General features: G+C 29.6%; 2 protein-coding genes across 2 annotated transcripts; one reads left to right on the forward strand and one right to left on the reverse strand.

Moving 5' to 3' along the window:
- The first annotated feature begins 3,400 nt into the window (after positions 1-3,400).
- On the forward strand, positions 3,401-7,306 carry LOC111026012 (calmodulin-binding protein 60 A-like). The gene is made up of 7 exons (XM_022303976.2): positions 3,401-3,574; positions 4,346-4,415; positions 4,494-4,546; positions 4,631-5,103; positions 5,745-5,908; positions 6,463-6,609; positions 7,005-7,306. The coding sequence occupies exons 1-7, from the start codon at positions 3,480-3,482 to the stop codon at positions 7,125-7,127; spliced, it is 1,125 nt and encodes a 374-aa protein (XP_022159668.1). The 5' UTR covers positions 3,401-3,479; the 3' UTR covers positions 7,128-7,306.
- An 857-nt stretch (positions 7,307-8,163) lies between these two features.
- LOC111025995 (putative F-box protein PP2-B12) lies at positions 8,164-11,224 on the reverse strand. The gene is made up of 3 exons (XM_022303958.2): positions 10,881-11,224; positions 9,399-9,523; positions 8,164-8,691 (listed from the first exon to the last, which is right to left on the reverse strand). The coding sequence occupies exons 1-3, from the start codon at positions 11,133-11,135 to the stop codon at positions 8,256-8,258; spliced, it is 816 nt and encodes a 271-aa protein (XP_022159650.1). The 5' UTR covers positions 11,136-11,224; the 3' UTR covers positions 8,164-8,255.

Consider the following 11,224-nt stretch of genomic DNA (forward strand, 5'->3'; position numbering starts at 1 on the left):
AGAGTTAAAATCGAACCGAACCGAGCCGGTTCAATTCAGTTTTTATGGTTCGGTCTGATTTCTTCCCCCTCGAAAGGGCATTGGCCGCTTTTAAAAGTATCTTTTTGTTTATTTTTCTTCTTTACATCTCTGCTTGAATTTATTTTTTTTCTGTCATTTTTTAAATATCTTTTTGTTTATTTTTCTTCTTTACACCTATTTTTCTGGTTGAGTTTCAGTTTTAGACTATTTTGATTTGTTTAATATACTTTTATTATCTTATAATTGAATCTCAGCATTTATTTTGATTTTTAAATATTGTTTTTATTAAGAAAAAAGTATCATTTGTATTTAAATTAAATAATTTTAACTTTTATATCAAATAAGCGTTTTTTTAACGAAATATGTCTAATCACGTTTACACTGTGGAACCTATCTTTTTAATAAATCATATATCATTTTTTACAGAAAAAATATAAGTACAAATATATCAATACACTACATATAGGTTATTTATCAAATAGACAACAAATCCCTCTTTTAGATTGAAAAGAGTACTGTACGGAAAAAAATTATTCGAATGAATTCTAATTGAAATTGAGATATTTTTATAATAAAGAAATTGACACTTAGGAGAAAAAAATTATTTTAAAGAATTCTAATTGAAATTGAAATTTAAAAAAGTAATTGAAAAACGATGAAACAGAGAATCGAACCCAAGCAATATAGAAATAAACAATGCAGTGGTATGATGATAAATAATAAATAAATAAAAATCGAACAGAATGCGATGTGGGGATGAAGGAGCGGCGCGATTGACCCACTCATGAAGGAATTGCGGTCGGGATTTCGTCTGGAATTCGTATTGAATGGTTGGGATTCCACTACCATATTTTTAAAAACAGTTTATAACCTACATTAGTTATGTCATTTTTAAAAATAATATTATTTCTAAAATTTTTTTTTAGAATATAAGTGTGTTTTGAAAAAAAAAACTGAAAATAAGATATTTAGTGAAAAACAAGGTTGGATTATTTCGTTTTAGTGTTTCCATACGTGTTTGAGAGTAGATTTGGTAACTAAATCTTTTGATTTTGAATATGAAAATAAGAAATATAATTGAATCTTATTTTCTATTTTCCATTTTTAAGAAACGTTTTTATATATGTAGACATTTTAGAAACAACAAAATCAAAATTTTTCTTCTTTCTATTTTTTTCCAAGATAGATAATATAAAAAATATTAAAAAGAGTTAACATATATCTCTAATTAGAAAGTTGAGGCTGTGAGCTCAATTCCCCATCCCTATACCGTACTAAAAAATATTAAAAGAAAATAACATAAAATTTTTGAATATTTAATTTTCATATGTAACTTTTATGGGCAAATTGCACAAACCGTCATTGTTATAATTACACCTCAGATTTTTAATGGTAAAAATTAAACCTTAAAATTTCATAAAGTGAAAAAATTGCATAAACTTCCAATTTTTGAAAAGATAAATTTACTTTTACTCTTTCTACTTCCTCCCCTTACTAGTTCTTCTGGCTGCAACTTTTATAAAAATTTGGGGATTTACTTTTTACGTTTGAAAGTAATCGCAAGTCCCAGGAAGGGTGTAATTTTTTCACTTATAAAAATTTGAGATTTTAATTTCTAAACTTGAAAATTTATGGGTGTAATTGTAACTTTTATCACACTTTAGGAGTGATTTGTGCAATTTACTCACTTTTATTTTTAGAATTTAAAATTTTAAATTTGAGAGGAAGAAAACAAAAGATTAAATTATCATCAATGTTGAGGAATATTAGATTCAATAAATTTTTATTGTAAGAGTCTATTAGAATCTTTAATAAATTTTACAATATTATGGTTTTGTTTAAAAGTTATTATTAGTTCTAAAATATATCTTTTATTTTTTTTAAATAATAGATAAATTATGTAAACATTAACCAATTTTATTAAAAAAATCTACCTAAAATTAATTTTGATTATTAATAAAGTTTACAATTATGTCATATTCTTGACTAAAAAAATTATATCATGCTCATTAATCATTATTAATCTATTATTTATATTTCAGGTTGGAAATGATTCTAATAATGATATGCCTGGACTCTTATCTCCAGCCCAGCGGGCTGGCCCAATCCAGCATCCAGATCCAGTTTAAATTAAGTAGTAACGCATGAATACGAGCTGGCAGGGTTATGATAGGGGTTGCTTTTTCTCAGTACAATATGGAGGTGGATGTGGAGATCAAACTAACAACCTTTTGATTGGAGATACATGTCAATTACCAATGAACTATGCTCGTTTTAGCCCTCAGAACTTGCTTATTAATTTTAGAAACTTATTCAAAATTTTGAACAATACTCTTAAACACGTACACGAAAGATGTTTTTCTCACACCTAGTAACCCCAAGAAGAAGTAAATAAGGATTACCTAATTTGAGCTCAAAAAGCTTGAAATAAAAAATTAGCTTCTCCAAACCTGAATCACTTCACACCAAAAGATTCAATGATTCTAGAATTTTATCGTGCAAGACACAAGTTCACACACTGAACCTCGTTCAAGATACTTAAATTTGGGAGAAACTGAATTGAACTCTAGTTTCGTTCGACTTCTCAAACATTTTCTACAAATGAAACATAAGGAGGCTTAAATATATATAGATGCCCATTATTCAAGAAACCCTAAAATGCTTAAAACCAAAGTTAAGCAATATTAACCTCACAAAACACACTTCCACCTAAAACAAAGTCCATGTTTTTTCAAGGTCAACAAATTTCCATGGCATCCAATAATTTAGATGAGTACTAAGCAAGCAAAAGGCAAGGATCGAGGTAGATGAAAATGTTCAAAACTAGTCCTATTGCAACAAATTTGCATGGCATCCAACTTCGCCTCGTTCACCAATTTGCTATATCTATCAGTTACACGATGACCAGTACAATTTGGATCCGGAAAGATACGCCATCAAGTGTCTTCCTTTTATAAAATTAGAACAAAAATCCTTTGTCAAGCTACGTGAACTTCTAGCACACAAATCTCTGGCTCTCCTACTCCAGTTACTCTGATCTAACAATTGACTTAAGCATCAGACGGTGTTAAGAGGTATTCTCTAAGGCGAGGAATGTTGCAAACTAATCAGATCTCACCAATGGGCTCGACCAAATTTGGTGACCTAATCAAAATACTATATAACCAGAAATATCCAATTAATTAAGGGTTTAAACATGATTAGTGATTAAGAAAACTCTAACAATATCGTTTTTTCAATAAAGAAATAATCTTTTTAAAAAAAGAAGATTATCTTAATTTTTTTTAGGTGTTATTTGAGGCAGGTTGCTTCCCCGTGGAAGAAACTCAAGTTCCAATATTTAAATGTGAAATGACCCAATCAACTTTCCAAGATTATATAACACTTCCTGTGTCTCTAATCATCATCTTTCTTCTCCAAATTTATGTGTTTTTCTTGCAAAGAAAATTATAAACTTGATGGATAGAGGAAACAAGAGGGACCTTCCCAATCTTGTGGACGATAAAGAGCCCCGAAAAAGAATTTTCTGCTGCTGCTGCGGCCGCCACCATAGGTTCTCTTTTTCAGATCCTTTTGTTTTATTTTAAACTTTTAATTTCATCGACTTAAACTTGTAATTTTTCACTTCTTTTGAAAAGGTATATGATCTAGTCGGGTTTTTAGTTGAACTTGGATAGAATTATTCATCATCTATTGGATGATGAGTTGATCAAACTTTGACTTTGTGCTAATTAAGTTGATTTCTTTGAAATTAGTGCGGGCTTTTGGAGATTTTAGCCTGTTTATTGTTAAAATTAGTTGTTGAATTAACAAAAAGAAAACTAAATTAACAGAAGGACATAAGATCTGGTTTTCAGTAAAACCTAATGAGGTTTGGCATAATTATTCAATTATCTATATATATTTTATGAGTTGACTTGATTTTGTGCCAGGTTTGATTTGATTATTGAAATTGGTGGACTTTTAGAGATTTTTACCTTCTTTATGGTTAAAATTAATCGTGAATGAAGAGAAATTGAATTAACACATATGTCAATCTAATACATGAAAAAATTGGCAGGATTTTAAAGAAAAAATACATAAAAGTCTAATTTTTTAGTTGAATTTTAGAAGAACTATATATTCACTGATCTATTTTATGAGTTAGTTGAAAGATTTATTTTATTGAAATTGGTGAGTCTTAGGTAAAAATATTGATCTTTTTCCCGTTATTATGGTTTCTCTATCTTGTTTGATTTGCCCTCAGTATTATTATTATTATTATTATTATTTTAATTATTTTGCTTGGATTTTGATGTGGTTGCGCTGTTGGATTTTTCCTCAGTTTAAAATCTCAAGCTGTCCTTGAAGCTGATGATCATGTTGAACCAGTGTCGGCTGAAGACTTGCAAACGGTACACTCTTTTTTTTTTTTTTTTTTTGAAATGAATCTTTTCAGTTTTCAGATTATTATAAATTTTTGTTTTCTGTAGGCGCAAAGGAACTTCCACATCGCAATTGGAAATTATTACAATTCTACCAAACTGTAAGTGTTCTTTTTGAATTGAACTGACTTCAAATAACGATAATAATTAGTATTGTAATTGATTTTGAGATGAAATGTGTGTAGCGCAGTGCCAATACTGGATAATATCCGGTTAAAGTTTCTGAAACGTATTGCCCCGAGAATTTACACTGGCAACGACATTGTAGCAATGGATGGGAAGCCATTGGAAGTTTCAATCATCGGTGGTGCTGGAAACTTGAGAGAAATTATAAAAACGGGTCCTTTTTCGCAGGTCAAGGTTGAGATTTTGGTTCTACCAGGAGATCATAAAAAATATGAAAAAATAAGTGAAAATGATGTTTTGTTTCAAAGAGAAGGGAGAAGGCCCTTGATTGTAGGTGATGATCAAAAGATTCATCTGAAAGATGGGATTGGATTGATCAAGAATTTGAGTTTCACAGACAATTCCAGCTGGACCAAATCTAAAACGTTTCGAATCGCAGTCAAAGTTATAGATGAGGGAATTTCGGCACAGTTTCCGAAGATTGAAGAAGCTATATCTGAGCCCATTAGAGTATTCGATCAACGAGGAGAAGGTATAATTATATACAATAGGAACCGTTGCAAATACGTCAAAAAAAGAAAATATTTAGTAAAATTAGCAAAAAAGTAACTACATTTAGTTTTTTTTTTTCAAATATAGCACTTTTAAAAAGAAAAAACAAAGGTTAAAATGACAACTTTACTTATCTGTAAAATACCGTAATATATTATGACTAATGATGTATGTATGTGATATACTACTAATATGAACGTATGATATATTTGCAATATGTATGTGATATACATTTATACTAATATGAATATTTGTGTCAATATCATGTATATCATACATCTAATATACTACTGATATGAGTATTTATGTCAAAATGTATGTGATATACGTCTAATATACTACTGATATGAGTGTCGAATATACTACTTTGATATACAAATGACATGAGTATCTGATATATACTACTTGATATGATATGAGTATCTGATATACTATTGATATAAGTTAAAAAAGAATTTATATTTAAAAATTAAAAAAGCAGGTGACCTATTTTGAAATATATAAAAGATTTTTGCTACCCATCACAACTTCCCATTATAATATCCTCTTTTCATCTCTTTTATTTTTCTCTGTCTTTTTTATTCGTCTCTGATTTGATTTGTTTTGAAATATGGTGATCAGCAAACAAGAAGCATTGTCATCCCAAAGAAGAAGATGAAGTGTGGCGATTGAAAGGGATTAGCAAAAATGGCAAATATCACAGTCGTTTATTATCCAAAGACATCAAAACTGTGGGTGATTTCTTGAAGATTCATGCTGAAATGGGCGATGACTACTTGAAAAAGGTGCCTAACAGTTAACACACACGTTTAAAATCCATATATAATTAGTTCATTTACAATGATTTTGTTTTTAGATCTCAGAGAAATTTTAGTTTTTGGCATTTTGCGCCCTTTTGGAGCATAGCATGAACAGCAGAGAGGACGTGAATCAAAGAAAAGTTGTTTATATACATCCTTCTCAAATTGTTTAAGCAGAGAAATACCTTTACGTAAATCATCGATAAGTACAAACAGAAGTCTATATTGTGCCGTGGAAGATGGTGCACCACTAAAGAGAGTTTAAGAGGTATCGAACAAGGAGTCTACGGCATAATTTAAGAAAGAAATTCTTTCACGAAGTCAATAAGTAAATATTGATTGTAAATAGTAATCGTTAATTTTATTCTTTAGGCATGACCTCGTGGTCGAAACCATGAAAACGTCGACTTTGTCATCGTTACAACAATCGATGATTAAATAATTTACTAGATCTACCATTTTGAGAATACTTTAATTAGTTTAATATTTTAGCATGGCAATTAGATGTTTCAAAATATTTATGTATATGCATAATGCAGTTGCTTGGTAACAAAGTCCCAAAGAAGACATGGAACATGATGGTTCATAATGCTTTGGGATGTATCTCTCAGAAAGTCCCAAATGAGACCATGAAGAATGCTTCGCCAAGCGTTCTTGTCACTAGCTTCAATCCAAGTACCATTGAGGTTACTCTCTTGTCTCTCTTTCTCGGTGTCTGTTTGGTAACGTTTTCTATTTTTATTTCTTATATCTCGCTTTCTCTCTTAAAAAAAACAAAATTACATTTGGTAATTGTTTTTCATGTTCTTTCTTTTATATTGATAGAAAAAATATAATATGTTTGGAAACCATTTCTTATCTTTTTTATTTTGTTGTTTACAATTTTAGATTAAAAGTAAATAAATTTTTTATATGAGATATAACTTTTCAAATTTAAATATTCAAATTTTGCATGTTATTTTTTTTAATGAATTTTATAAATAAAAAAAGATGAAATAATATTTTATCTATATTTTTGAAAAAAAAAGTTTCTCTCTATTAAAAGTATGGTTAAATTGATTTGATATTTATATGAAACCAGGAAGATTCAGTGAGAAATGAAGCCATGGGAGTTGCATTGAACCACAACTTCACACTCCAAGACTTGGATTATTTGTTGTTTGAAGGTGTTGTAACTGACAACTTCTCTCTCCTTAATTCTTAGGTAAATGTTTATGCAAAAATACCATATACTTTTCATTGGTAGATTAGCCATATAATTTAAAAAGTATCACACCCAATTGATATACATAGAGCAAAAACAAGATTTGGACTATTTTTGTAATATTAAAAGTTGAGTAAATATGTAGCACGAGGAATGATAAAGTTGTTCTTTTTCCATTACTTTCTTTTTGTTTGTTCTATGAAAGTTCTTCCATTTCTTTGAAATATAGTGAGTTTATAGTTGCTAAAGCGAGCTGACATATACTTCGAACCACGAGGTTGTAAGTTCGATTCTCCACCTCACGTATTGTACTAAAAAAAATAGTGACTCTATAGGTAGAAAAGTCTTACACTTTGTGGGTCGGCCTAGTCTTTGGAAAAGAATAAAGATTCGAAGAAAAAAGATACAAATGCATGTTCTCATCTTTTTATACCACAAATTTGTAGATGTAGTTTCTCTCCTATTTTGATTCTCATATATAAAAATTTTAATGATTCTCGTAATGTATAAATTAAAGATATAGTTTCAGCCTTTTTACTGTCAATTTTAGTTCATCTAACTCTTGAAACGTTCGTTTTGGTTCTTGTACTTTAAAAAACAGACCATTTTAGTCAATTTATTTTCATTTGTATCTCATTTATTTCGATCATAATTTTAGCACGACACACTTCACTTACCAAATTTCTTGAAATGTAGCCAAAAATTTATATTAAAGGCCTTCTGTTGTGTAAAAAATGTGTGTTAAAATTTTGCAAAAGGGACTAAATTGATTACTTTTAAAATTACAAGGACCAAAATGGAAGAACCTACCACCCTTTAGACGAGATATAGATATCTTAACCACTAAGATATGCCTAAATTTGGTATCATCGTGCGGTTATCTATATTAGTTTTAGAGTTATGGAGTTAATGGTATACAAATCATTAGTTTTTCTATTCCATGTAGTTTGAAAAAAAAAACTTTATTTGGTTTCGAAGAGAATATTAAATTTATCTCGTGGTATGTATAAAATATAAATACACATCCCCAACAATATTAAATTTGAAATTTAACATTTATTATATCATCAAATAAAATTCTCATAAAAAAAAAAAGAAACCCTAATGAGTATTCTTCCATATATATAGTTACATTCTTGGCCTAAGTTGAATTCCCTCGACTACAAGGCCACCTCTCAAATGTTGACTCTCGACCTCTTTCAAGCACATCTCTACGTCCCCGTCTCCTAAATCATTGACATAAAACTCCCCCAACTCGATCTTGACCCAACCGCAATCATCCTCTTCCGTTTCATCGTCTGATCCACGATCGACAACTCGATTTTTACTCAACCCTCCATTGTTGCAGCCTCTTTCCTTGTCCAAGTACACTTCTCTCTGAGATGTCACAGTGTTGAGCTGAACTGAGGCTTGAGATGGGTGATTGTTTAACCCATAAGCTCTGTCTGCAAACTTCACCAAAAGATATGCAAAGTAGAGTGTTTTTGGGGAAAGCAGTTTGGTGTTGATTCTGCCTTTTATTTCTAGCCACCATATGGTTCTAAGTTCTGCAACCTCTTCAAATCTACTTCCAAAATTTTCAAATAAATTTAAAAAAAAAATATCATCAAAGATATTTTTATTTTTAGTTTCTGTACGTGTATTTAAAAATGCTTTTGAATTATTAGCTGAATTTCAAAAACAGAAATTCAAAGTTTGAAAAAAAAAATTAACTTTTATAATTTTGTTTGGATTTTAACAACTTTTTCAGGAAATGGATTATATTGCATAAAACTAAAAGTTAAAAACAGACAGCTAATAAGAGAGATGTATTTGTTCTAAATGAATATATAGAATAAATATTTTTATTCAAAGAATAAATATGGATCCATGTGATAATTTAAAAAGAAAAAAAAAAGACTTATTTAAGGACTAATTTTCTTTTGAAGAATTCATATTTATATATTTTTTACAATATTTTTAAAATTTTTTTGATTTAACTGAATTTCAAAAACTGAAAACAATTAAGGTTCCAACAACTACCATTTTAAGAATGGAAATAAAACAAATAATCGAAAACTGTTAACTAAACAAATATTTTTTTAGAAAATAAAATTCATGCTAGAAAAACCTTCATGTTATATCTAATTTATAGTAAATTTTGATAATTTATCAGTATTTTCATAAAATATTATTCTCTACATTTTTTTAACATTAAAGAATTTTTTTTTTCCTTTTCATCATCCTATAAGAATAAGAACATGTGAGAAGTAAAAGAAAGAGTATAGAGACCTTGATTTGAGAAATGGTTGCCTATTCCAAGACCAATATAGAGGATTGTTTGACCATTGGATTTGAAGCTCCCTTGCACCTAAAATATAGCATTTCTTACTTGTCTTTTTATCTATATAAAAGACCTGAATTTTGCAAAACAAAATAATATATGTGCCATCAATGTAACAGATTAACCTATTAATACAAAACAGAGAAGAAACAATATTATAAGGATTTTAACTTAATTAGTACCTCATCTTATGTTGATGTCATATTGTTAAATCACTAAGTAGATACTTGATTTAGTTTGTCTCAGTGAGCTTTAAAGGTTCTTAAATTTGAGATTAAAAAAGTTAGTCTGTAAGTTGAGAGATAAAATATAATAAGATTTCAAATGATAAAGTAATTAAAAAAAAATTGTAGGATTATCACAAATTAAATATGTGACAACCAGAGCATAGCTCAACGGGTTAAGACATATGTATTTAATTACGAGGTACTAAAAAAATAGGTTTATAACCATCCTGTGAAAATGTGGCTTTCCAATTCTAGGCCATACCTAATTTCTTATGAACCAAAATACGCTCTATTAGCTAGACCATAAAACACGAATTACTACTTATCAAAAGTAGGAAGACTATAATGCCAAATTTGAGCTAACTCAAGGAATTCAAAATGGTTGATATAAAGAGTTCAGATATGCTCGAATTTTTCTTCCCTACCAAGTTCGAAATTTGAAAAATAAAACAATCGACTCATCATAATATTCATAGGATTTCATCTCAAAACTAATACAATATAAATCTTATGAAGTCTCATGATCTTTTCCATCATCCTTAACATACCCTCTCTCAAAATGATGATTCTTTTTGGATCGACGTTCATTTGAATTTGTTGGACTTTAATACCATCTTAATATTCATAAGGTTTGCAAAGATAAAAGAAGTAGCCCGTGTATTATAAACTTTGTTAAGATTCTTGATCTTTTCGAGGTGAGATCCTTAACCATTCAAAAGGGGGGAAGCCAAATGTTTTTACGGCAAAATGACCCTCCATTTGTAGAAGCATTTCAAAGGTCATTGATGCATCCACAAGCAATAGAACAAATATGAACTTTTTTTTTTGGTTAAAAATTCATATTTGATCCACCGCCTGTTTATGTAAAAATAACCTCTTAAAAATGCTATATAATTTGCCAATCTAACATAGCTCAACTAGTTAAGGTATATATCATCGATCAAAAGATCGGAGATTCAAATCTCTTCCCCACATGTTGAACTAGAAAAGTGCTATCTACCTTTTTCATTCTCTTTTCATGTTTTCAAGACATGATAGGTAATATATGCATACACTTTGGAGGGATCTACGATCAATTCTTCGCTAAGAATTTGTAGCCCATCCAAAGTATACATGCATTCAGCCGCCTCAAAGAAATATACAAAATTATAAAATAATATAATTTTATTAAGCATAAATTGAAAATATATGTCGTAAATGTACCTTCTTGCCCCCATCGATAAGATGAGGACAACATAATTTGAGATATAACTCTTTCTTGGTAGAGCAAACTAGTGGGGAATCTAATCTCGACAAAACCTCCTCACAATCAAATGGAAGAAATTTCTCCCATACAACATCTGAATTAGCCATCGAATGCATCGTCTCGGAGACTATCGACAAACGACATGCTTCTCGAGTGGAGGCGAGCGAGAGAATGTGTGCCAAACAATCTTGAGGCAAGAGATCAAAGTTCATTGTTCAAGAAAAGAAAGAAGAGGAAAGGGAATGGAGATCTCTGTATTGTTGAAGTTTGAATGGTAAGACCAAATTGATATAATATTTAT

Source organism: Momordica charantia (assembly GCF_013281855.1).
Source record: "Momordica charantia cultivar OHB3-1 chromosome 6 unlocalized genomic scaffold, Mcharantia_2.0 BLBB01000006.1, whole genome shotgun sequence".
In the NCBI taxonomy this organism is placed as follows: domain Eukaryota; kingdom Viridiplantae; phylum Streptophyta; class Magnoliopsida; order Cucurbitales; family Cucurbitaceae; genus Momordica; species Momordica charantia.

Bases quoted from the DNA above. Each gene is read 5' to 3' on its own strand.
- LOC111025995 (XM_022303958.2), bottom strand. From the start codon at position 11,135: ATGAACTTTGATCTCTTGCCTCAAGATTGTTTGGCACACATTCTCTCG. The intron at 9,524-10,880 runs GTACATTTACGA...TGCAAAATTCAG, and splicing joins TTATCGATGGGGGCAAGAAG to GTCTTTTATATAGATAAAAA. The intron at 8,692-9,398 runs GTCTCTATACTC...TTTTGGAAGTAG, and splicing joins CAACCATTTCTCAAATCAAG to ATTTGAAGAGGTTGCAGAAC.
- LOC111026012 (XM_022303976.2), top strand. From the start codon at position 3,480: ATGGATAGAGGAAACAAGAGGGACCTTCCCAATCTTGTGGACGATAAA. The intron at 3,575-4,345 runs GTTCTCTTTTTC...ATTTTTCCTCAG, and splicing joins TGCTGCGGCCGCCACCATAG to TTTAAAATCTCAAGCTGTCC. The intron at 5,104-5,744 runs GTATAATTATAT...TATGGTGATCAG, and splicing joins ATTCGATCAACGAGGAGAAG to CAAACAAGAAGCATTGTCAT.